This window comes from Staurois parvus, unplaced genomic scaffold (assembly GCF_062004578.1).
Source record: "Staurois parvus isolate SC_StPar_1 unplaced genomic scaffold, SC_StPar_1.0 ptg000347l, whole genome shotgun sequence".
NCBI classification, from domain to species: Eukaryota; Metazoa; Chordata; class Amphibia; order Anura; family Ranidae; genus Staurois; species Staurois parvus.
Genome location: NW_028318143.1, coordinates 7,737,711 through 7,765,359, shown reverse-complemented (window position 1 = coordinate 7,765,359; position 27,649 = coordinate 7,737,711). Strand labels below are relative to the sequence as shown.

The window sequence follows — 27,649 nt, the reverse complement described above, 5'->3', positions numbered from 1 at the left end:
CTGCGCTCTCAATGGATGGAATGCCGCCCATTGAGAGAGCCGTGCCTTGGCCAGAACTCCCTTTTTGTTGACATTGCAATCAGTTGGTCACAGTTTGCAAACCCAGAAGGAAGACCAGGTAAGGATGGAAGCCTTGGGGAGCTGTGCCAGCTGGAGCGCTTCGTTTTCATGTACTGTAAGTCTTTCATTCTCTTAACTTGCAGGGAGAAGATTTTTTTTTTACAATATTTTTTGTGGTTTACTACCGCTTTAACTGCTACTTTTTATGGTCATCTGTATACCAGAAATTGTGATTAGTATATAGCAGCCATTCTTGACCTAGGGATCCTCCAAAGGCTGCCAGAGATTCCTTGAGCTGTGACCTATGTACGTCTAATTTGTGGTACCTACATATTTCCTGGGCCAACATCCGGGGCCAATATCACTTGGCAGAGCCAGCAGCATGACAACAATAATTTTTTTAGTTGACTGTAAGGGTGCATTCACAAATGCGAATGGACCTGCTCAGCAATTAGATGCGAGAACTCTCTGTGATTAGCTGAGAGAGACAGACCCATTGAAAGCAATGGGAGGCTGCCGGCTCCTGCAGCTAATCGCACCCACATACATGTGCATATGCATCACTCATGCAGAGATTACATAGAAGTGATCAACCCTGAATGCAGGCAGTCTGCATCCAGGGTCGATCACTTGCGTGTGATCGTTGCATGCAAGTAGGCGCCATTATCAGCAGGAGCTGGTAGCCTCCCATTGCTTTCAATTGGACTGACTCTTGCAGCTAATCACTGGGAACCCCATGCTGGGGTTCTCATATCTAATAGCAGAATGGGTGCAATCGCAAATGTCAATATACCCTAAGAGCTTGTTCACGTGAGCTTTGCTCACTAAAGAGCAAGCCACAGTTCAACCATGGTTGAACTGTGTGAACGAGCCCTAAGGGTGGCATTCTGACTACTACTGTAAGGATAGTGGAAAAATAGTGCTGCACCCATAGGGTTTTCTCACTGGATTGCTATCATAACTACTTCCCATCCAGCAATGTACTTGTACGTTGCTAGATCTGAAGGGTGAAATCTGTAGGTGCAGCGATGGCCAAGATATCATTTTTTTCAGCCAGCAATTCCCTTCAAAGTAAAAGTAATCCTAGCAGCTATAGGGCTGCTGGATTACTTTTACAAGCAGCACAAGGGGGTTCCCCCTCCTTCCGCCACCACAGCTGTCTTTCCCAGACTCTCCTGAGTGATCAGTGAGACCGATAAGGATGCCACCAGTGGCATTGGCTTAACCAAACTGATCTTGTTCCTCTCACTGTATGATGTCAGAAACCGTAAACGCTATGGATTTTGTCACTTTCGATTTTGTTTCTTTGTCAACAAGCCATTACTGGCTTGTGAAGCAGCAGATCAAATCATTCTCAGTTTGATCTGCTGCTTTGGAGGCCAGAGGAGAGCTCTGGGGTCTCATAGATAGATACTTGGAAAAACACCTGGAGGCTGTACATTTTTCAATAAATAAAAGGCTTTTTGGGTTTGGATAAGATGGGAAGAAGGGGCTGTGATGTCACAATTTTGTCAAATCACAGAAGGCCTTTTATTTGTTGAAAAAAGTGCACAGCATTGTGTGAATGATGGAGATGCCAAGCTATGGCTCCCAATGATCAGTGTGCAGAGATGCCGCTTGCACAGGACTTAGATGATCACAGTGATCACCAAAGTAATGCCAGCTACTACACTGATTATCAGCTTCCCCAGTGGGCCATCAGGTATGAGATATGCAAATCAAAGCTGGTCATAGATGGGTGTTTTTTTTTTGTTCAGCCAGATTCCTCCATCAAAGTGAAGTGGAGGAATGAAGAAATCCCCCACCGGGACACTATTCTGTATTGGGTCTTGTCAGAATACACTAATCAGCAGCTGCTGATCAATAAACGTTTTCCAATATATCCCGTCAACAAAAGTCCATCAAAGGACTGGCTTCTATCGAGCAGGGATGGCTACACACTGATCAAAATTTTCTAAACCAGCCAAATTTCAATTTGTCCATGGCCAACTTTACATTGTGCCAAGCTGCACCAGTGACAAGCTAACTATATAGTAGTAGAATTTAATTGGAAGATATTTTTTTGTTTTAAGATTGTTCTTTTGGGTCAAATTGACATTTGTTTTCAACCACATTGATGAGAAAATTTGAAGAAGCAGGATGGAAGATTTTTCTCGAATGAACAAATTTCTAACAGCATATGCAGTTTTTGTTCGGGTAATTACATTCATTCCAAATTCCCATGTTAAAAGCAAAAGACACTTTGAACTACTTTGGAATGACATTTGTCCAGGCATCGAACGTACAAAAAATGTTTATATGAATTTTGTATGAATATTCATATCTACCTTTTTTCCAAAATCTAGTAGTCTATGGCTGACTTTAGTATGCAGTTAGGGTGGTACCTGGAGTTGAGCTTTCACTATTCGGATAAGGCCTGGAGACAGATGGCTGTGCATGCAGATGACACTTCTGGGCACATTGCAGATATCAGAGTGTATCATTACCTATAAAGACTGTGCTATCTGAAAGTCATAAAACTGCTCCTACTGTCTGGGGACTTGTAAGAAAAGCTGAGAGCATTGAGCAACCCACCAGCTACTGTATATAGACAAAGCACAGCAGGTAGCAGACAGCAGACAAACAGATCCCAATTGACTCTCAGTTGTCAGCAAAGTGCTAAGAGATCAGAGCAGATAATGGGACAGATAAAGAGATGGCACAGAAAAAGTCCTTATTCCAGGTTGTGAGCCTACCTAATAATACAGATAAATGTTGCAGAGGTACCCAGAGTACCTTTAAATAGGTGACAGAGTATCTGGTGGTATGATGGCCATGCTACACGCTATACATAAATAATGATATATAATCACAATAGGGCTCAAGAAATAAGTCAACATATTAGTGGCAGCACAGTGGCTTAGTAGTTAGCACTTCTGCTTTGTAGCACTGGGGCCAGGGCTGTCTTAATGCATGGGCACCCCTGGACACTGCCCAGGGGCCCCAGGTCCATGGGGGCACCACGACAATCTTGTATCACATCATACCTGCCAACTGTCCCAGATTTGCCAGGACAGTCACATTTTTTACTAATTTGTCCCGGGATGGCCCGAGCAGCGTCCCAGAACCTGTACTGTGGCCTGCTAATCCCAGTATTGTGCCCCCCCAACTCCCCCTGTACTGTGCCCTTCTGCTGTGACCCACTCAACTGTAGCTGCTGACTTTTAAAAAACAGCCACTTACCTGTCCCTCGGTCCCGTGGTGTGTCCCCCGCAGCCCGTTTCACCGGCCGTCCTGGATTCCAGGAGGCCGGCGTCTTCAGTGTGGGCACCCAGCTGTGACTGCTTGCGGCTTCACAGCCGGGTACCCACTGCGCATGCGTGAGTAGTGCTGCGCTTCATGAATGGTCCTGTAGTCTTCTGGGACCTGTCACGTGTCTCAAAAGACTACAGGGAGGGAGGGTAGAAGGACACCTTCCGTTTCCGATCGCCTAGGCGATCGGACCGGAAGTGAGAGCAGGTACCTGTCAAATTAGGGTACCTGCTCCCCCCCCGCCCCCCAAAGGTGCCAGTCCTTAAAGCGGAACTTCCCCTTTTGGGTGGAGCTCCACTTTGAGTAGTGGATGTGTATGGGTTATTTTTGGAGAACCAGGATATCGATTAGTGTCTCTGTAATATTATTCGTTTCATGTGTTGAGCCCCAATCAGATTTAGGGGTTTTCTTTGTATTTACATATAAAAATCAGGGTTCATTTACATCTCTGCTTTGAATATCACTTCAATACACTCCAAGGCAACACACCACAGTGTATTGCGGCAAAAAGTATGCTCAGTGGGGATACTACTGAGCAAGTAATCTGTTGAAAGTGAGTACTAATAAGCTGGGAATCTGCTGAAGAAGGGTACCAATGAGCTGGGGATCTTCTGAACCAGGGTATTAATGAGCTGGGGATATGCTCAGTGGGGATACTACTGATCAATGAATCTGCTGAAAGAGAATACTAATAAGCTGATAATCTGCTGAACGAGGGTACCAATGATCTGGGGATCTGCTGAACAGGGGTAATAATGAGCTGCGGATATGCTCAGTGGGGATACTACTGAGCAAGGAACCTGTTGAAAGTGAGTACTGATAAGCAGGGGATCTGCTGAAAAAGATACCAATGAGCTAGGGATCCGCTAAACAGGGGTATTAATGAGCTGGGGATATGCTCATTGGAGATACTACTGAGCAAGGAATCTGTTGAAAGTGAGTACTAAAAAGATGCGGATCTGCTGAACGAAGGTACCAATGAGCTAGGGATCTGCTGAACAGGGGTATTAATGAGCTGGGAATATGCTCAGTAGGGATACTACTGAGCAAGGGATCTGCTGAAAGAGAGTACTAATAAGTTGGGGATCTGCTGAACAAGAGTACCAATGAGCTGGGGAACTATTGAACAGGGGAGATAATGAGCTGGGGATATGCTCAGTGGGGATACTACTGAGCAAGGGATCTGCTGAAAGAGATTATTAATAAGTTGGGGATCTGCTGAACGAGGGTACCAATGAGCAAGGGATCTACTGAACAGGGGTATTAAAGAGCTGGGGATATGCTCAGTGGAGACACCACTGAGCAAGGAATCTGTTGAAAGTGAGTACTAATAAGCTGCGGATCTGCTGAACGAAGGTACCAATGAGCTGGGGAACTACTGAACAGGGGTATTAATGAGCTGGGGCTATGCTCAGTGGGGATGCTACTGAGAAAGGGATCTGCTAAAAGAGAGTTCTAATAAGCTGGGGATCTGCAGAACGAGGGTACCAATGAGCTAGGGATCTGCTGAACAGGGGTGTTAATGAGCTGGGGATATGCTCAGTGGGGATACTACTCAGGAACGGATCTGCTGAAAGAGAATACTAATAAGTTGGGGATCTGCTGAATGAAGGTACCAGTGAGCTGGGGATTCTGCTGAACCAGGGTATTAATGAGCTGGGGATATGCTCAGTGGGGATACTACTGAGCAAGGGATCTGCTGAAAGAGAGTACTAATAAGCATGGGATCTGCTGAAAAGGATACCAATGAGCTAGGGATTTGCAGAACAGGGGTACTAATGAGCTGGAGATCTGCTGAGTAGGGGTACTACTGAGCTAGGACCCCTTTAAACAAATAGAAAATCAACAAACACACAGGCATTTGCCAAGCTGCATTAAAGCTTCAAAAAGGCATCATCGAACATCAGAGAAGCATCATAAACACATCACAAAAGCATGCTGAAGCTGTAGGCATTTTAATATGTGTTAAAGTCGAAGCAAGTGTAAATGATCCCTAAGTGATATAAATTGAGTAGTTTCATTATCTTGAGTAAAAAATCACTCATGCATTTTTAGGGCATTGAGCCTAAAGAGTCTTGATGTATGTACAGACTGGCAAGAGAGAAAACAGAACCAGAAGGCTGCTGCAAAGGAAAGGGCCAGGATAATAGGGGATAAAGATAACAAAATATAACCAGATGAAAAATGTTCAATAAATGTCATAGACAGAAGGAGATTTGGCTGTAACTGTGAACCTTTGAACGCCTCATTGTCAGTATGACCCTTCAGTAGAATATAACAATGACCAAACTGACATAGACTGATCAGCCAGGCTCGCTGAATGGGAGGAGCCTACGAGAGCAGAAATATATTTACCGCAGCCGCCATGATACGCAATCCCCAGCAGCCAAGCCATCGCTGAAGCTGCCGTTATCAGCATATTACACCTGCTACAGTTAAGAGATCAGGCTGAATTTTTTTTTCTGTAGCATACTGGGTTTTGGTACTGTTAATTATTCTCCGAGGGTTAGAAGGGCCCTAATCTCTAACTGGCACGCAGCGTCGCTAACTGTCTGCAACCTCCTCCTGTAGGAGCTGATAATACAGCATCTGCATGAATGAACTCAATTATCAGGCCCTGTGCAGTGGCACTGACATGACTGCAGGAGCAGATAATAAATGTGCGATGTGTAGTAATGACACGCCGCTCACGATTATCTGCCTGATAGGTATACGTTTACTTCAATTGTTTGGCTATCCGAAAATGACGGCTGATAAACGTTTGGTCTCAGCCACCGCTGCGCTAAAATACCATCTTTTTACTGTGCCCCCCAATGCCAGCCGGGGGTATATTAACCCTTTTTTTTGGATCTCGGGATTAACATCTAAAAAAAAAAATTGTCGAAGCTCGGTCTATACAGACTTAAAGGGTTATGAAGATATGAACATATGTTTAGAGTACCTGTCAGCTCAATACAGTTGATAGGGTGAGATCGGGGAAAAAGAAAAGTCCTGAGCTTCAGATGGGCAAAAAATTAGGGGAGGGGGGCTGTCGTGTTTTTCATCATCGGTGAACTGCGTCGGAGGGTGGAGCTAGATATTAAAGCCCAACTCAAAAAAAAATTACCTAATTTCAAGGGTTGAAGTATAACTAAAAACAAAACATATATTATTTTAGTTTTGGATAGAGTGGAGAGGGGTTAGAACCTCTGCCGTGTTTTTATTGAGCCCATTAGGGTGATTCACTCTCTATATTTGTCCTGTTTACTGGTATTAAAAAAAAAAAATTCCAAAGTTTGGGTTGTCACCAAAACAGGAATAGAGGGGGTAGCTTCCATTGTGGACACTAGTTCTGGTGACAATCAGGGATTCCCTCACTTTGGAGGGATTTCCTTTCACTTTTTGTTTTGGCTATGGGACAGGAGGTGAAGGGAAATCTCCCCATCACACATAACGCATGCATAATTACATAGTTACATATAGTCTGGCTGAAAAAAGACAAAAGTCCATCCAGTTCAACCACAGGGGCGGACTGACCATTTGGAAACTCAGGCACTGCCCAAGGGCCCGGGGTCAGTAGGGGGCCCCATAAGATGCCCCTGGTACCTTTTTCATAGGCTTTCTTGAGTTTGGGCAAGGACACAGGGGCCCCATGATCCCCTATTGCCCGGGGGCCCCATGAGTTGTCAGTCCGCCCCTGTTCAACCATTAACCTCCCTGGCGGTATTCCAGAGTGTAGCTCGGGATAAAGTTTCAGCACTACAAGCGGTAACCCCGAGCAACACTTGGGAATACCCTGCAGCGCTGCGCCGGGATCTTTTCTTCACTTACCTTGTCCTTCGCTCCTGTGATGTCCGTCCTGCAGTGTCCCCGGCAATGTCCTCCGGCCGATGCCGGCATCTGTCATCTGGGTTCCATTCCCTGCAACGTCGGGACGTACGGGAGACGGAGCGGCAGGAAATTTAAAAATATGAAAAAGTGATATTCACTAAATACACTAAAATCACATAGTACAACATTACTGTATCAAACCATTTCACATACATTTTGTCCCGAGTGCTTTGTCCTGTACCCTGCCTGCATTTTTACTGTTCTTTCTGCCTGGAAACTGAGAAACATCCATGGCGTCCAAAAAGCGTCCCTTTAGGTCAAAATCGGTTTTAGACCGGCTAGAGAACAGCGATAGTAAATCAGAACCACTTGCAGAATTGAGTGATAATGATTCGTGGGGGAAATTCATCATCAGACACTGAAAACGATTCTGCGAACTTGGAGCTATATTTCAAATTTCAGTGTTTCTGGTTTGATTATATTATTGAATTAAATGTATTATTATATTATTATTTTTTATGATTATTCATTAAATTATAATTTATGATTTCGTGTTTCAAATTTTATCCTACCCGGGATGTTTACTAGACTCTTGTTTGGACAGCTTTCAGTGAGTTATTCCTAAAAATTACAGGCCTACAATAAAAAAATGCATATTTCCATGCAAACAAATGTACCGCTTTGAGCCCAGAAATATGGACATAATCAGACCGCTAGGGAGGTTAAAAAAAATAAGTTATAATCCTATACACACAGTTGATCCAGAGCAAGGAAAAAAACCCAGCAAAGCATGATCCAATTTGCTCCTGCAGGGGAAAAAAATTCCTGCCTGATCCCCTGAGAGGCAATCGGATATTCCCCGGATCAACTTTACCTATAAATAATAGTAACCAGTTATATTCTTTGTAATTGTTTTGCATTGTTTCCTTTACTATGTGATATGTAAAATGATGATTTAAGTTCAATAAAGAATATATCACATGGATCAGCTGGCTCTATGTACATCTTATTTGTTATTTTTCTGGGATTTTGTGTAAAAGTCAGTTGTCAAACATTGCATGTGTGTTTTTCCCTAAAGTGATTGTAAAGAGAATTTTTTTTCCTCTTCTTTACGTGGCAACCGTTGTCATTAAAATAGTAACAGAGCTCAACTCAGCATTTCCTGTCATAAGGCAGTGCATCAAAGGAACATTTGCACAACCACCACGAAAAATACATGTAATGCTTTCATATATTTGTTTCCTATGATTGTGAGCTCCATCTAGTGGCCATAATGTGATATTTTCCTGCTTGAGGTATTTCCTGAAAATAAAGCATTATGGCCACTAGATGGAGCTGACGATCATAGGAAATAAACATATTAGACACATTACAGGGGCTATTCATGACAGCTGAGTGAATATGCCAGCATTGGCACAGCAAATATTTTAAAAAATATACTCTTTAGAGTCAGTAACTCACTTAAAGAAATACATTTTGGTACTTCTTTCAGTGTTCAGATTATAGCTGCAAAACTTACAAGCAATGTCCAGAGCTTTCCAACCCATGCAGATCTTTGCAGTAAAAAAAGATATATAGTTAGAAAAAGCCAAGAAGCTTATTTTCTACTGCCGGTTATTTGGCAACTGCAGCATAAATTGTAACTGAAAAGCTGACAACTCACATACGTTTTTCATAGACTTTGTTTAAAATGTATATGAAAGCTGTGTTTAGAGATGGTGTTCACTAAGCCAATGGTTCCCATTCATTTTCTGGGCCTCTAGAAAACTGCAGTTCCCCTAACCTACCACAGTAGCCTTCCCAGCTCTCTTAGTGCCCTCCAACCTCCAATAATTGCTGTTACTGCCACTCAACCCCCTGCAGTGTCCCTGCAGTGTCCCCCAACCCCTCACAGTGCGACCCCCAACCTCCCAGACTGCTTCAGAGCCTCCAGCCCCAATAGTGCCCCCAATCTCCAGCAGTGCCTCCTAGCCCCCAGCTTCTCCCATATTGCCCTGCAAGTCCCCCAGCCTCCTGGAGTGACCCCAGGCCCCTCCAGAAACCTAATTCCCTGTAGGGCCACCAAGTCTGCTGCACAGTCCTCTAACTGTCTCTAGAACCCCCATCTCCCCCAACCCCATCCAGAGCCTTCCAGAAATTCAATACATTGTTTGCATTCCCATACATTTTTGTTTTTACTGTTGTGGCATGGAAGGTTTTGGAAGAATTTACTGGGCCCTAGTCTCAATCAGGTTGAGCCATAGCCCCAACCTCAACGCTACTGAACACCTTTGGGATGTATTAGAATGCTGTCTATGAGTCAGGTCTTCTCGCCCAACACCAGTACCTGCTCATTTGGCTGAATGGGCACAAATTCCCACAGACCCACTCTAAAATCTGGTGGAACATCTTAACCAAGAGTGTAGGCTGTAAAGGCCATGTTGTTATAATGGAATGTCCAACAAATTCTCCTATAAGCCTGCTGGTCATGTGTCTACTAGGAATGAACTTGCAGGGACCTCTATACCTGGCCTGTATAAGTAAATACAATCACCAGCATACAGTCTTTATCTGATAGCTTAACTCACCAAACATATTTTTCTCATCCAGGGATCTTTATTGCATGCAGAAGGCACAGCAGACAACAAGCTGTAGCAGATAATTGAAAAGACAGGTCAAAACTTGGTAATGTGTCCCCTGATACGAGCAGATTACATGTGGCCCAGAGACAATGGCAATTTTCATCCAAAGAAAACAGGGAACTAAAGGAAGAGGAAATTCATCACTAGCTAGTTGGAGTGACAGGATGGAAGACAGAAAAGGAAGGTGCCATAACCAAAATGTCCATAAGATGGTAGTATACCAACATTAGCCATAACTAGGCATGTAATTATATTGTTACACTGTAAGTGTAACAGCACATGCTCGGTACATTTGGTGATCATGAATTCCCAAAGAACTCTCCTACTGCAAGATTACATTTATTAAAATCAAATACACTTTATTGCCAAACTTTTATGGACTCTAAGGATAAGCATTTGTTTGGCCCGAACCCTGAACAAACCCACATGGCCATTTTTGGACAGTGTCCTGGCCCGAATATGGCCGTGTTGCCATATTATGTTGTGAGATGGGGAAACAGCTTTCATTGTTTGAACACTGACAGAAGTAAATTAAAAACGTTCTGACTGGCATTCTGCAGTTTAGCCACAAGATGTCACTGTTTTTTCTAACACAGCCTCAGACTGCATAGAGATTTCTATATTCATGAAGAGGTGGGGTTTTACACTTGGAGAGTGAACAGGAAAAGAAGAGGAGAGCAGCCATGCTTGAGAGAGAGAAGGGGGGCTGTGTGATCTGAGAATCCGATGCCATTCAGATGTGAGGACAGCCCTCCGTAATCAGAAATTCACTTGAGTGAAGCTGATGGTGTTCAAGACGCTAACCCTGTTCAAAGAAAGGAAGATTGCTTCCAGGAAGCTGATGGGAAGCTGAGGAACTAAGCAATATATATACTGTGATATTGCATGCTTAGTGGAGAGACATTTGTTCTGTTCAGAGTCACCAGCGGATGGAAAGCAGACCCAGGTCGGTAAGATCGTTCACGCACCTCATTTCAGTGTTGGCGCCTATAGAACTGAGTCCAGGCCTATAGTTTGTTAGTTAGGGTCTCTGTTTGTGTCAGGCCACAAGTGTTGTTACTGATCATTGGAAGGACTCCACAACTTAAAGTGACATTTCACATTGGAGAGCTGATAAAATCCTACAAAGTCAAGCCAGACTGGCGTTTTGCTCAGAAGGAATACTCAGGCACGTGCTACAGGACCAGTTATGGGAGGGGGCATACTGTAGATTTGTGTGATATTGTAAGCTGTTGTGCTGAACCGCAGGCTAGCCCATACCGTACACCCATACACTGATTCTTGTTCTTTAAGATAATAACAGGTAAGGTGAGGCAGCTTAGTTGTGCCTGCCAGTAGGTACATTACTACACCTTCTACCTTCATCCATCTGAAGGTGCCATGCTGTGCAGCACAAGGGTCTCAGCCTTTGGGCTGGGTGTATGTAAATTTATGGTATGTTTCCAGCATTTGTGGTTTTGTTTATTTGCCACATCTAAGTAAAATTCTGTTGTGACAAAAGCTGGTGTTGGGGTTGCTTTCCTCGTTCGTGACTTCACTGTATCCTGGGGAGCCCACCCCGGTACACGGCTTACAACTTCAATAATGTCACAAGCATCCCCAGTCCTTTGTTACATGCAGCTGTGAGGCGGGGAATGCCTTGGCCACAGTTGATTAGGTGCTGATTTGGCATGACAGCTTTCTTCCAAGTTTGGGCCAAACCTGAGTTCATTCCTAGTAGACACATGACCAGCAGGCTTATAAGAGAATTTGTTGGACATTCCATTCGAAAACCATGGCCTTTATAGCCTACACTCTTGGTTAAGATGTTCCATGAGATTTTAGAGTGGGTCTGTGGGAATTTGTGCACATTAAGCCAAATGAGCAGGTACTGGTGTTGGGCGAGAAGACCTGACTCACAGACAGCATTCTAATACATCCCAAAGGTGTTCAGTAGAGTTGAGGTTGGGGCTATGTGTAGGTCATTCGAGTTTCTCTACAGGTAACTCAACAAAGCATGTCTTTATGGAGAACAACGCTCTAAAACAGCATTTTCTAACTAATTGTAACCCCAGTGGAACCCTTGAAATAAATTTCAGGTCTTGGGGATCCCCTGCTAAAACCAATCCGTCGGGGACCACTGGAAAATACAGTATGTCTTTTACATCATTGGCTAAACAACTGACAACTATCACATAGGGGTACCTCATATGGAAACACTTCCATTAATTTTAGACATTTTGATAATTTATCCAGGTAGTGGACACGTTATGATGAGTAGCTACATCGATAGATTTGTTGTATCTTTTTATGAATGTTTTATTATTTATGATTCATATCTATATCATTTGATGATATAGAAAAGGTTTGGCCCTTTTTATAATCCATTATATTCATACTGTATGTGGCCAATGATTTATCATTTATAGGTGATGTGTATTTTTTTTGTGATATGTAATTGATTTAGACATTTTTCATTATCTAGTATACACATATGTTGCTTTTATTATTTATTACTGATGGATTTTTACATAATTTTTAATAGTTTTTCATCTTTTATTATTTAAAGTTCAATGTGTATATGTTTTTATTTGATACGCCTTCTGCAATATCTTTATAGAGAATAATGAGGACTCCACTTTATCTTGAAACTATATATAACACAGATTTATTGCTTTGCATTTTGTGCAAATCCTATAGACTGGCTATGGATTTTTGCCATGTATCTTTCCCTCTACATATTAGCCTTGAAGAAGGAGTAGGCAATTCTCCCGAAATGCGTTGGCTCCACTTGTATACTTTTATCTTCAATAAACAACTATAAAAATCATCAAGTGAGACATTTTATTGGACACCGGGCACTCCTCTCCAATCACCCAAGTGTTTCCTGCAGTAAAGCCCCCATTGTCATTCAGTCTTAGACCCCAATGGAGTCTATCATCTACCACCTACAACTGGGATATAACCCACTGGAAGCCATTCACTTTTTACCCTGCACATAGTAATCTGCCGCTAGGCAGTCTCTAGCGGCACTAACCCGGCACTGTCTTCCACCCAAATTTGGTGGCTAAAGGGAAGAAAAACCCCATTACAGTGGTAATCTGACTGCCTCCCTTACAGACAACTAAAATGGTTACTAGTGTCATACAGATGACTCTGACAAATGGCATTGGCCTTGGAACTGTCCAAGCAACATCAATGGGAGGAAAATCAGCCACAGCATAGGAACCCCCAGCAAACTCTGAAGAAACTCAATGGAGAATGGCTGATCTGTCTTTGTATGCTATAGCATTAACTATACCCTTTGTTGGAAACACATGACCTAAATTTGGAGAGGTATATACTTTTTGTTATTTAATGGACCTCTCATTCTAGCAACACATTATATATGTGCTCATGCTTATTTATTTCAGGTACTTATATAGCGCCGTCAATTTACGCAGCGCTTTTACATATATATTGTACATTCACATCAGTCAATAACCCTCAAGGGGCGTACAATTTAAGGACCCTAACTCACATTCATATACAAGGGCCAATTTAGACAGGAGCCAATTAACCTACCAGTATGTCTTTGGAGTGTGGGACGAAACCGGAGGAAACCCACGCAGGCACAGGGAGAACATGCAAACTCCAGGCAGGAGGTGCCGTGGCTGGGATTCGAACCAATGACCCTAGTACTGCCAGGCGGAAGTGCTAACCATTTAGCCACTGTGCTGACCAATGCAAATAAAAATGTAAACCTGTAAACCTATTTTTCCATAAAAAAAAGTAAAAAAAGTCAAGAAAAGTCAAGAAAATAAAAGGTCAACTTCCTATGTAAGAGAATTCCAGTGCATGATAAAAAAAACTATGGAGAGAAAAAGATGCCTTGATGTACTATGGACAGTTAACTGAGCTCCAGATTATCCTCTGCTGCCATCTAGTGGTCACTACCTTAACAACTTCTAAAAATCTACTTTCAATGTTAGACAAACATAAGAAAAAGGTCATCAAGGCATAAATAAAGACTGGCCATTAGAGGGAGATCTCAGCAATTTGGTGCAATTGCTATGACCTAAACTGTTTCTCTAGGTAAAAAGAAAAGCATCCAATACATCTCTGCAATACATTTGCATTTCACCATGTTTTATTTCTTTAAAAAATACAAGTACAGAAAAAAACCTGTTGATCTGCCAGAAAACTTGTATGCTTCTAACTTCCTGCCTGCTGGGGGGGATTTCACTTCATTCTCTGTCCAGGTGATGATATGTGTCAGACAGAACAGGAAGTAAGGAGAAATCCTAAAGGGGACACAGCAAACAATAACAATCTTGTTGTAACCTTTCCCTAATGTATCTACAGGTAAATAAAGGTTGTAGTCAAGCCTTAAAGTGTTACTAAACCCAGGACCCTGCAATCACTATATCTGGTCTCCCCGGACCCTGCAAACACTATATCTGGTCTCCCACAGTACACAGAACATGGAAATGCAATTATTTAAGTAAATATAAACTGATAAATACATTTTCTCATCAGCAGTTAGAGCAGTCTTGTGACTTCTATCAGTGTCCAGCAGAGCACTGGTTAAAGTTTGTAAGAGGAGTTTTCATTCTCCTCTCACTATCCTATGAGACTGCAGAACCCCTGATCCTTTCTCTGGACAGTGCTGATTGGCCCTGTGCTGATCACTTGCACTCTCCCAAGAAAAAAAAAAAACTCTCTAGCGAAACACACCAAACTGAGCATGTGCAGCTTGCCTCCAACGCTCTGTTCTATGAGGAGATGAGTCGGGAACATTGGAAGGAGGAGAGGATCAGAGAAGTCAGGATCAAACATCCTTTTTACACAATGTGGAGGATTAACCCCTTAAGTTCCACAGTGAGTATGCCAAGCATGCTTTACTGCATATACAGACTGATTTTACTGTTGTGGATTTAGTAACACTTTAAAGTCCAATTACATCCCCAGAACCCTCTCCTCCCACCCATTTTTTTTTTTTTTTGCACATAGATCATTTTTCAGCTGGCTTCAGGCTGGAACTGAAATGTTTATCAAAGGCTCCAGGACAGCCAATGTTTTTAGTTTTTCAGGGTTCTGTTTCCCCTTCATCAGGGCAAGTAATGTTGTACGGTACAGTGCATTCTTTTGGAAAAAGTTGCTGTCCCTCCTGGAAGCCTGGAGCTCCCCCATTCCTTTTGCTTCATCTTGGGCTTTAATAGCCGCAACAAGATCTATCCTTTCTAGGTGTTTTGGTGACCACTGCTCCAAGTCTGTACAGCTGGCCATACATTGATCAAATTTGGGCCAATTCCTGTTGAACCATCAGCACCACCTACAGTAGCTGCAGGCACTATTCAGGCATTCTTTGACTGTCATGGGTGCCACCAGCTGTCAGAATTCAATAGCCAGCAGGGGAGATTCATCGATGTGCATTGTTTTGTGTGAATGGGGGAATTGTTTCCTCTCATAACCAGGTTACAGGACATAACCAGAGAAATCTTATAACCTTTTGCATATGTGTCAAATACAAGGCCCATGGGCCGAATCCAGCCTGCCAGGCTATTCCATGTGGCCCTCACACTTCGCCTGCAACTGCGGCACCCCCCTTGTCTTCGCCCTCACCTTGTCTCCCCAGTCGGCAGCAGAGAGGAAGAAAGAACTCCTCCACCAGGTCCTGCACCTCTCTGTGCATCCCCTCATCTCCACCTCTCCTGGTCTCAGCATTTAGTACACCATGGCAGCAAACTCCAGGCCTCCTCTGGTCCTCCTCCAGATCCTGCACTTTCTGCTTTCCAGCTGTGCCCCAGCTTCTTCCTGGCAGCAGCACAAGCTAAGAGGGGTGCACTGTGATATAAGGCAGGGTGGGGGACCCTGATGGAGGGGAGATCTTGACATCTGATGTAAGGGGAAGTGAGGTGCTCTGGACATTTAGCCTTACAGATACAACCAGCTCCATAATGCTGATGCAGCCCGTGAAGCTATTGAGCTTGACACCCCTGCCTTACAGTGTATGGCCAGTGTCAATGAGTGGGAAATCCAAAACAAAGTAGTTATCAGAGCAATAAAAAAGAGAAACCCTCCACATTTTTCAATTAAGCTGTGCAAGGGGAATCCCCTCTAAGTGGAAAGATTTCCTCTCACTTTTCATTCTGTACATAGCAGGTGAAACCCCCAAATAGGACAGAAAAAAGTCCTTAGGGGTATTAATCATTCTCCACTCCATGAAAAATGTTTGGCCTTAGATGCACTTTATCAAAAATATTAAAACCTGTAACATTGTTTTTTTTCCCCTCTCTCTTCATGTCTTCTCTTTCTCCCATTGGCTACAGCGGTGCTTGTCCCTTGTGGTCCTTGGGGCTGTTACTAAAAGAATTCCCTATTTACCCCAAGTGCCATCTCCCAAGTGTTGGACTCAAGAAGATTCTTTTTCCTTTCCTTGGATTTAGGAACATGTTAAAAATATGCGTTGTTTCACAAAACGGATCTGATTGTATTTCATCTTTGTACCTCTAAGGAATAGTTGTTTCCTTCTATGCATCTCCTAGATTGTAAGCTCAAAGGATCAGGCCCTCCTAACCCTCTTGTATTGAACTGTATTGTTGCTGTATTGTCCCCCGTTATATTGTAAAGTGCTGAGCAAACTGTTGGCGCCATATAAATCCTGTATAATAATAATAATGCATTATGCTGTGTGTCCCAATTATCTTTTTCTGAGATTTATGTGTAATGTTCATGAATATGTGTTTTGGTGGAATTTATAAATAAAGAATCTTCAGGCTCCATTCACACTAAGACATTTCAAATCGTGGGTGGAATTGCAATGATTCTGCCTGCAATTTGAAAACGAGCTGTGAAAATGCGTATATGCATGTTCAGGTGCCATTTATGTCAATGGCACCTGAAATCGTGGGGCATTTTTGTCGAGATTGCAGCACGTTTTTCTGCGTGGCAAAAATGCCGCAATCACACAAACAAAATCGCAGGAAACAGTTCCGAAAGGGTTTTTGGGTGTTGGGCGTCCTGCGATTTTGTTTGTGTGAACCCAACACATTTGTAGCTTGGAAAAACGCACCGTGATCACGGCAAAAATGCCCAGCATTTTCAAGTGCATTGAAATGAATGGCTCCTGAACACGTGTTTTCAAATCGCAATTCCACCCGCGATTTGAAATGACTTAGTGTAAATGGAGCCTAAAGTGCTTCTAATGACAAAAAGGTTTTTTACCTTAATGCATTCTCTGCATTAGGGTGAAAACCCTTCATGTGTCTGACCCCCCCCCCCCCCTTTACCTGATACCACTGTCAATCCAGCGCTGTCCCCACCAACAGCCCCACTCTCCTCTCTTCCTGCAATCCTTGGAGTTTACTGAGAGCAGCAGAAACCATTGGCTCTTGCTGCTGTCAGTCAAGTCCTGTGAGGAGGGTGGGGCCAAACCATGATGTGTATGTCTATGGACACACACAGCCAGGCTCATGAGCAAGCCCGCACCATAGCAGATTCCTATGGTGACACATTAAGAAGAGGAGGAACTGAAAATTCCAGTGAAGAGGAGATTCAGGGTTGATCTGTGCACAGCGCAGGTAAGTGTACCATGTCATTTCAAAAAAACCCTTTACAATCACTTAAAATAATATGGAACATTGTACAAATAAAGATTATAGACATTGGTAAGTTCACTTTATTAACTGTTAGTTCTTCCAAAAAAAAAGTCATGTAGCTTATTGCACCATGTAGCAAGGAGATGCCCGCCGATTTATGTATATTGGGGAAAATGGCAGTGAGAATGTCAGTGATACTAAACCTGCAACTGATTTCAGAACCCTCGGTGTTCCTCTGGACCTCTATGACATCCTAATTGCTTCCAAACCTGCTAAACTCTTTAATGCCCTTTTTTTTGCTAGATGAGAGATACTTCTTAAATGGAAGCAATGGCACCCCACTGTTTTATTCCCACTGGAGTTCAGCTCTCACCTCTATGCTCCCAATGTATCGACTAATGTTTTTAAGCAGAGGCTGCCCAACTAAACACAAAAAAATGTGGTCCGCATGGGCAACCTCTGTATAACACCCGCCCCCTCCCTTTTCCTCAAGCAAAGGTTATGATTTTTTGTATAAAATAGCGATTTGTTTCTAGCATGATACGTTTCTTTGTATTTTGTCTATATGTAATATCGAATAAACTTCCAAATAAACTTTAAACTGTTAAAAAGGTCACAGGTATTATTCGAACCCAACATTTCATATCCCTGATATGTGCTTGCTGTACCATGTACTTGTATGAGAAAGTATCCTGCTATTTTCACATTGCTTCCTTTATGTGAAATGCCTGGTGACCCTGCCAGTCCCCTTGCTTTCCTATTAATAAAAACTGACCACACTAGGCATAAAAGCACAGCCTGGTCAGTTCTCTAGCTATGTTGAGAACTCAGTGTGCTTTCCTCCACTGATCAGACACGCTCCCTTGCATAGCCATTCACTGGGAAGACCAGTGTTCTGCTGTTTCTCCTCCCCACCTATGTGCAGCTGAGAACAGAGGGAATGTGATCACTTATAAAAAAAAAAAAGAGAAAAAAAAAAGGTATTTATAATGTTTTTTTTCTATGTACAGACAAATATTTTGCCTTTCATTTCTATTTTAAACTGAACAGTTTGTTTAGGGCCTCGTGTACACTGCTGCTCCTAGTTTAGGAGCTTTTGCAATTTTTTTGCCAAAGCCCCTGAACTCAACTCAGTAGAAGCACACATGGGCTTTTATCCAAGTTTAGCAGCAACAGAGTTTAACGTCCCTTTTCTGAACACAGACGAAGTGCATTCAGGAGAGGAACGCTTTGGCCAAAAACCGCCAAGCGCGGCAAAAATGCAGGTAAATGCACCTAAGCACTAGCTGTGTTTAGCTCTTGGGTGTTTATTCATTTCAATGACAAGTACTCTGACTAATGAAATGAATAAACATCCAAACTCTAAACGTGGCTAAACGCATTACCGCATTTACACACGTTCTTGCCGCATTTAGCTTTTTTCTGCTACCAGTAGAGTTGATGTCTACAGCAATTCCAGTGTACATGTAGCCTTACAAGGTGAGGGTTTACATATACTGTAACAACATCCTTTGTCCGTACTGAACGGAACAGCCATAATATCCTGGTTTTACCCATCACTAGTCCTGGTTGTGTTGGTAGCATTTTCAGCTGGTAAGAAAACTGGCTTCAGTAGCAGATTATTAGAATCTCAGCTGATCAAGTAAGAAGCCCTTTAAAATGACGGGAATAAAGGTCATGGCGAATAGTGTAGATTGCAGGACTATTAGATTTATCTCTTGTGTATCAGTCTATTCGCTACCATCTACAGGTGTATTGTCCATGCAGTTTTTTTTGATCTTCTTCACATTTATATGAATCCCGTTTAAAGAACGAAGAACGATTTGAGGGATTTTAACTGGCTCATTTTCTGGATCCGGAAGCAGCTGAAACCTCTGTAATGTCAGAGCCACGGCTACCTTCATTTCATTCATTGCAAAGTTTTGTCCAATGCAATTCCTACAAAACAAAATATTACATTAGCAGGTTAACTTTCCATAACTTTATGTCCAACTTAACGTTTAGTTTAAATCTACTGAATACATTCCAAGTGCATTAGTGCAAGAGGGGTGCAAAGTTTTACCATTTGTTTTCTTTAGAAAGCAGCCACAGCCTGAGTAGAAAAGCCTGTCCCCTGCCAGCATGTTGTAGAGCATGACCCTTGTTCTTTTTGTAGAAGCTGTGGTCTCACTGCAGAGGTCACACTTGTCCCGTGCAAATCAGAGCTACAACTCTTCAATTAGTAGGAATTGTCAGCTTTGCTGAATGTTGAACTCTAACTCATTCACTTTAAGACATAACGTGAATGTGAATCTTCCTAATGGGGACTGAGACAGCAATAGAAACTCACACCACAAGCACTGTTTGTGACAGCATTGTGCAGGTGACAGGTCCTCTTCATGTGGACATCAGGGGTCTATTAGCACATACAGTATGTGAATTGGAGCTTACTGAGCTGACAGTATCATTGTGGTACTGGTGGCTGAATCTCACAATAGCAAAAAGCAGCAAAATGGTTGGATAATGGAGTTTATACTTCCTTACCGTGCCCCAGCAGAAAATGGAAGGAAGGCATGGGGGTGTCTGTCTGATGAATTCTCTGAAGAAAACCGTAGTGGGTCAAACACCTAATTGATAGAAAATATTCAGACATAATTTTGTAGGAACGTGTACTGCACCTTGATAATATCTTACATGCACGTAAAATGATGAGTCAAAACTTAAAGTGGTTCTAAAGGCTCAAGGTTTTTAACCTTCATGAAGGTAAAAAAACCTATGTGCAGCAGCCCCCCAGCCCCCTAATACTTACCTGAGCCCCATTGTGATTTAGCGATGGGCTCTCCAGGGACTCTCCCTCCTCTTCGGCTCAAACAGCAACAGGAGACATGGGCTCCTATTGCTGTCAAATCACAGCCAGTATGCTAATGAGGACAGAGAGAGGGCAAGGCCGAACCGCAGTTCTGTGTGTGAATGGACATGCAGAGCAGCAGCTCAGGAGCAAGCCTGCTTGAGTACCCCCATACACGCTGCTTGCTCCGGGGGCACTCGACAGGAGGGAGAAGCAGGAAGAGGGGGGTAGACCTGAGAAGAGGAGGATCAGAACTGCTCTGTGCAAAACCACTGCTCACAGCAGGTAAGTATAACATTATTTTATTCAACTTGCTTTAAATATCACTTTAAAGTGGAGCTTAGGCCAAACTTTGTTTGTTTTGGATATAATGGAGAAGAGTTAGGATCTCAGGTTTTTTGGATATCATTTATTTATTTATTATTTATTTATTTATCGAGTTTATATAGCGCCAAAGGGTTTGCTCAGCGCTGTACAATAGAGGGGGGACAATACATGAAACAGTACAGTAACATCAAACAGCACACAAGGGGTAAGAGGGCCCTACTCTTTCGAGCTTACAATCTAGGAGGGAGGGGGTAGAGGTACAGGAGGAAACGGCTGTGGGGGATGGAGTGGTAGGAGGAGGGAAGGGCAGCGGCTGTTAGGTGAGGGTGGGGTAGGCTTCCCTGAAGAGGTGGGTTTTCAGGGAGCGCCTGAAGGTGAGGAGGGAAGGTGACAGTCTGATGGATTGGGGTAGTGAGTTCCAGAGGATGGGGGAGGACCTGGAGAAGTCTTGCAGTCGTGCGTGGGAGGAGGAGACCAGGGAGCAAGATAGAAGGAGGTCCTGTGAAGAGCGAAGGGTACGGGTAGGGTGGTACTTGGGAATCAGGTCGGTGAGGTAGTTAGGGGCAGTGTTGTGAATGGCTTTATAGGTCAGAGTGAGCAGTTTGAATTTAATGCGTTGGGCAATGGGGAGCCAGTGGAGGGAGAGGCAGAGGGGGGTGGCAGAGGTGGAGCGGCTGGTGAGGTGGATGAGTCTGGCAGCTGAGTTCAGGATGGTCTGAAGCGGGGAGAGTTTGCACTGGGGTAGGCCGATGAGGAGGGAGTTGCAGTAGTCAAGGCGTGAGATAATCAGGGAGTGAACGAGTAGTTTAGTGGTGTCTGGGGTAAGGAAGGAGCGTATTTTGGCGATGTTGCGAAGGTGGAGCCTGCATGTATTTGTGAGTGATTTGACATGAGGTTGGAAGGAAAGGTTTGAGTCCAGAATGACGCCAAGGACCTTGGCTTGCTGGGCGGGATTGATGGTGGTGTTGTTGGTAGTGATGGAAAGGATGGGGGGGGGGGGGCACGGGAAGGGGGAAAGACGAGAAGCTCGGTTTTGGAGAGGTTGAGTTTGAGGAAATGGAGCGACATCCAGTCAGAGATGTCGTTTAGGAGGTGAGTGATGCGGGCGGAGAATGTGGGGGTGAGGTGAGGGGTGGATAGGTAGATTTGAGTATCATCAGCATAGAGGTGGTAGTTGAAGCCGTGGGAGTGTATGAGTTTGCCAAGGGAGGAGGTGTAGATGGAGAAGAGAAGGGGTCCAAGGACAGAGCCCTGGGGGACCCCAACAGAGAGGGGGAGGGAAGAGGAGGTGGCGCCGTTGTAGGAAACGCTGAAGGAGCGTTGGGATAGATAGCACAAGAACCAAGAGAGAGCGGTGTCTCTGATGCCAAGGGAGAGTAGTTTATTAAGGAGGAGGGGGTGGTCGACTGTGTCAAAAGCCGCAGAGAGGTCTAGGAGGAGGAGGACAGAGTAGTCGCCTTTGGCTTTGGCGGTTAGTAGATCGTTGGTGATTTTGAGGAGGGCAGTTTCGGTGGAGTGTAGGGGACGGAAGCCGGACTGTAGTGGGTCAAGGAGGTTGTTGTCAGTTAGGTGGGCGCTTAGGCGATCGTAGACCAAGCGCTCAAGGAGCTTGGACATGAGTGGCAGCAGGGAAATTGGTCTGAGGTTGTTGAGGTCAGTGGGGTCCAGGGAGGGCTTTTTGAGTATGGGGGTGATGTGCGCATGTTTTAGGGGGGAGGGGAAGACGCCAGTAGCGAGGGAGAGATTGAAGATGTGGGTAAGGGAGCGGATGAGGGAAGAGGGGGGTGACCGGAGGAGTTGAGAGGGGATAGGGTCCAGGGGGCAGGTAGTGAGGCGGGCTTCTGAGAAGACTCTGGTGACTTCCTCAGTGGTAGTAGGGCTGAAGGAGTGCAGTGATGGGGGGGTTACGGTAGGCAGGGCCTTGGGTGTGGTGGGGGGCAGTGCCGTTGCAAGGTCAGAGGAGGGGAGAGATGAGATGGTGATGGAAGGGGAGAGGCTAGATGGGGAGGTAGACTGCAAGTTGACTATGTCCTTGCGGATTGCGTCAATCTTGCTATGGAGATGAGTGGCAATCTCGTGGGCGGTAAGTGAGGTACTGAGTGGAGGAGGGGGGGGAGAGAGCAGGGAGTTGAAGGTGGAGAAGAGTCGGCGAGGGCAGTTTGAGAGGGTGTTGATCAGGTCAACGAAGTAGTCCTGCTTGGCGGCGTGGAGGGAGGAGGTGTAGGTGAGGAAGGCAGATTTGTAGAGGGAGAATGCATGAGGGGACCTGGTTTTGCGCCATAGTCTCTCCAGCGCACGACTGCGACGTTTGAGGCATTTAGTGTGGTCGTTCTGCCATGGTTGGAGCGGTCTGGGTTTGATGTTGCGTGTGGTTAGGGGTGCCAGAGAGTCTAGGGTGGCTGATAGTGAGTCGTTGTACGCGGTGGTGGCTAGGTCAGGACATGACAGTGGAAGGATGCTGTCGTGCAAGCGGTCGGCAGCCGAGTGGAGGGGGGCCGGGTGCAGGTTGCGGAGGTTGCGGCTGGTGATGGTTTGGCGCACTGGGGGGGGGGGAGTTAGGGGAAGGGGAGATGGAGAACGTGAGGAGGTGGTGGTCGGAGAGAGGGAAGGGGGTGTTAGTGAAGTGGTTAAGGGTACAGAGGTGGGAGAAGACGAGGTCCAGGGTGTTCCCATTGATGTGGGTGGAGGATTGAGTGTGTTGTGTGAGCGCGAAGGAGGTGGTTAGGTGGAGGAGTTGAGAGGTAGCTGGGGTGTGGTCGTTGATGGGGATGTTGAAGTCCCCGAGGATGATGGTCGGTAGCTCAGAGGAGAGGAAGAAGGGAAGCCAGGCGGCGAAGTCATCCAGGAAGCGGGCTATGGATCCGGGGGGCCTGTAGATCACTGCGATCCTTAAGGGGGTGGGTGAGAAGAGCCGGATGCAGTGAGCCTCGAAGGAGGAGAAGGTTAGGGAGGGGGGGTTAGGGAGGACCTGGAAGGTGCTCAGCGGTGATAGGAGCAGGCCGACACCACCACCTTTGTGACCGCCCAGTCTTGGTGAATGGGACCAGATGAGACCTCCATGAGAGAGTGCCACAGGGGAGGTAGAGTCGGTGGCCTGTACCCAGGTTTCGGTGATGGCTAGGAGGTTGAGGGAGCGGGAGATAAAGAGGTCATGGATGGCAGTTAGTTTGTTGCAAACCGAGCGGGCGTTCAGAAGTGCAACCGAGAGAGGGGGGATGGATGTGGGGAGGAGGTGCACAGGTATGAGGTTGAGGGGGTTGCGGCGGCTGGCGGGAGCAGGGGGGTCCCTGGAGGGGGGGAGAGGTGGTGAGGGGCCAGGGTTCGGGGAGATGTCCCCAGCGGATAGGAGAAGGAGAAGGGTGAGGAGGGTGGCATGGGAATGGGAGGTGCAGGAGCGTGTGGGTCTGGTAGTGGTGGCACGTGGGTCGACCAGGGAGTGGAGTACCAGGAGGAGGTGGTGAGTGCCGTAGTGGGGAAAGGGCAGAAGTGAAGGGGCAATGTAGAGCTGTTTTGGGGGGGTGGGCGGGTAGAGGGAGGCGATTTTTGGGATGGAGGAGAGGAAAACGAGGAGGAGAAGTGCAGGTGGCATGCTGGGGTGAGTGCAGTGCTGTTCGGGACAGGGGAGGTGAAGGGATACGGGTCAGGGCGAGGTGATGTGGAGAGTCTATATCACCGTGGAGGAGTCCACTAGAGTCCTTCTGTAGGGGGAGAGTGGGAGTAGAGTCCAGCAGCTGGCTGGCTGCAATCTGTGGGTGCAGTATGCTGGCGTCCGAGGGGGCATCAGTGGGTCTGGTGGATCGGCGAGTGGAGGGGACGTAGGGTGCGATGTTGGGGGGCGTTGGCAGGCAAGGTGTCTGGTGATCCTGGCGGCTCGGTGACTGGAGATTCGCTGGGTGGTCCGGGTCTGGGAGATTCGCTGGGCGACGTCTTGATTCGCTGGGCGACGTCTCGATTCGCTGGGCGACGTCTCGATTCGCTGGGCGACGTCTCGATTCGCTGGGTGGTCCGGGTGTTGGGTGACCAGAGGTGGTAGCTGGGTGCCCGGTAGCTGGGTGCTGGGTGTCCAGGGGTGGTAGCTGGGTACCCGGTAGCTGGGTGCTGGGTGTCCAGGGGTGTTAGCTGGGAGCTTAGACTTCGAGTTGCCAAGCAAAGGCCAAGAGATGGGAAGGACGGGAGAATCCTCAACAACAATGCATTGCAATATCTGGAACGGCATTACAGACCCATGGTTTTACGGAATCCCCTCGATGCAGGTAGCGGAGGTGCGGCGTTGTCCTGGAAAGGTTCCTGGTCTGGGGCTGGCTGGTGCAGGGTGGCCCGCAGGGTGCTGGGAGGCCTGAAGCAGTTCCCAGGCAGGGTCGCCGGGTGCGAGCAGCTGGGTGCCCCGAGGTGGCGGCTGGGTGCCGGGTGGTCTGGGGTGGTCCCAGAGCTAGGGAGGGCTCCAGGGAGACCGTGAGGCCGTGCCGGTTCCTGGTGGTCCAGGGTGATCAGCGAGGCTGATGGGGAGGGCCCTGGGCAGGCAGGCAGGTCGGCGGGACCCGGTGGGCAGAGCGGTGACGGTCCGGGTAGATGTCCGGCGATCCGGGTTAGGATCTCAGGTTTTTGGGATATCATGGGGAAGAGTTAGGATCTCAGGTTTTTGGGATATCATGGGGAAGAGTTAGGATCTCAGGTTTTATGGATATAATGGAGAAGAGTTAGGATCTCAGGTTTTTTGGATATCATGGGGAAGAGTTAGGATCTCAGGTTTTTGGGATATCATGGGGAAGAGTTAGGATCTCAGGTTTTTGGGATATCATGGGGAAGAGTTAGGATCTCAGGTTTTATGGATATCATGGAGAAGAGTTAGGATCTCAGGTTTTTGGGATATCATGGGGAAGAGTTAGGATCTCAGGTTTTTGGGATATCATGAAGAAGAGTTAGGATCTCAGTTTTTTGGGATATCATAGGGAAGAGTTAGGATCTCAGGTTTTTTGGATATCATGGGGAAGAGTTAGGATCTCAGGTTTTTTGGATATCATGGAGAAGAGTTAGGATCTCAGGTTTTTGGATATCATGGAGAAGAGTTAGGATCTCAGGTTTTTGGATATCATGGAGAAGAGTTAGGATCTCAGGTTTTATGAATATCATGGAAAAGAGTTAGGATCTCAGGTTTTTGGATATCATGGAGAAGAGTTAGGATCTCAGGTTTTTTGAATATCATGGAAAAGAGTTAGGATCTCAGGTTTCTTGGATATCATGGAGAAGAGATAGGGTCTCAGGTTTTTGGATATCATGGGGAAGAGTTAGGATCTCAGGTTTTTGGATATCATGGAGAAGAGATAGGATCTCAGGTTTTTTGGATATCATGAAGAAGAGTTAGGATCTCAGTTTTTTGGGATATCATAGGGAAGAGTTAGGATCTCAGGTTTTTTGGATATCATGGGGAAGAGTTAGGATCTCAGGTTTTTTGGATATCATGGAGAAGAGTTAGGATCTCAGGTTTTTGGATATCATGGAGAAGAGTTAGGATCTCAGGTTTTTGGATATCATGGAGAGGAGTTAGGATCTTAGGTTTTTGGATATCATGGAGAAGAGTTAGGATCTCAGGTTTTTTGGATATCATGGAGAAGAGTTAGGATCTCAGGTTTTTGGATATCATGGAGAAGAGTTAGGATCTCAGGTTTTTTGAATATCATGGAAAAGAGTTAGGATCTCAGGTTTCTTGGATATCATGGAGAAGAGATAGGATCTCAGCTTTTTGGATATCATGGGGAAGAGTTAGGATCTCAGGTTTTTGGATATCATGGAGAAGAGATAGGATCTCAGGTTTTTTGGATATCATGAAGAAGAGTTAGGATCTCAGTTTTTTGGGATATCATGGGGAAGAGTTAGGATCTCAGATTTTTTGGATATCATGGAGAAGAGTTAGGATCTCAGGTTTTTGGATATCATGGAGAAGAGTTAGGATCTCAGGTTTTTTGGATATCATGGGGAAGAGTTAGGATCTCAGGTTTTATGGATATCATGGGGAAGAGTTAGGATCTCAGGTTTTTTGGATATCATGGGGAAGAATTAGGATCTCAGGTTTTTTGGATATCATGGGGAAGAATTAGGATCTCAGGTTTTTTGGATATCATGGGGAAGAGTTAGGATCTCAGGTTTTATGGATATCATGGGGAAGAGTTAGGATCTCAGGTTTTTTGGATATCATGGGGAAGAATTAGGATCTCAGGTTTTTTGGATATCATGGGGAAGAGTTAGGATCTCAGGTTTTATGAATATCATGGGGAAGAGTTAGGATCTCAGGTTTTTTGGATATCATGGAGAAGAGTTAGGATCTCTGGTTTTTCGGATATCATAAAGAAGGGTTAGGATCTCAGGTTTTTGTCGTTGTTTGTGTCCCTGTCAAATAGGTTTCCCCTCCCAACATACATGGTCATTATGACAGGTAGTGAGGGAGGAAATCTACTCAATAGGGACACAGACAGCAATAGAAATCTGATAGAGGATAGGTTATGGTTTATCCCAATCCTTGAATCTTACATATAGTGTACTGTATAATATATTAGCTGAAAATGGGTTATCAGCATAGAATATTATTTGCTATAACCTTTCAGAATGAATAGTCCAATTTTTGCAAAAGTCCACTTCTACCTAGTATGTGTATGAATGTACAGTAGGGACCTTAGATTGTGCGCCACTTGAGGGTTAGGGACTGATGTGAATGTACAATATATGTAAAGTGTTGCCTAAATTGACAGCGCTATATAAGTACTTGTAATAATAATAATAATAATAATATCTGGCTCATGTTCAAAGTGTCTCGTGGACTTAAAACATGTGGAATATTATCGCTCATTACATCACCTCAGGGTCTTTCCAGCAACTGGTTGATCTGTTTATACAGTAAATGCTCAGGATAATCAGTGAACCTGTATAGGATAGAATAAATATTATTTCTCTGATCCAAGAAGGCCAGCATTATATAAACCTAAGCAAAGTTTTTTGTGTGGTCTTTTCCAGAAAGGAAAGATAATAACAATTTATAAAGGATGACCCATCAAAAACAGGTAATCTGTATGACTGCCTTCCAATATTTCTTATTTATACATACACTATATAATTAATTCCCCTTAAATAGACTTATAGGTCTAGATGGAGCCTTGTGATTG

General features: G+C 45.0%; 1 protein-coding gene across 1 annotated transcript in view; it reads right to left on the bottom strand.

Moving 5' to 3' along the window:
• Positions 1–17,398: 17,398 nt before the first annotated feature.
• LOC149456829 (cytochrome P450 4B1-like) overlaps positions 17,399–27,649 on the bottom strand; it is a 38,056-nt gene continuing 27,805 nt past the window's right edge. Inside the window, exons 10-12 of the mRNA XM_089684359.1 lie at positions 27,345–27,409; positions 19,865–19,947; positions 17,399–19,279 (exon numbers count right to left, since the gene is read on the bottom strand). Coding sequence (XP_089540485.1) covers positions 19,072–19,279; positions 19,865–19,947; positions 27,345–27,409 — 356 coding nt within the window. The 3' untranslated portion in view covers positions 17,399–19,071. The remainder of the gene's footprint in view (positions 19,280–19,864; positions 19,948–27,344; positions 27,410–27,649) is intronic.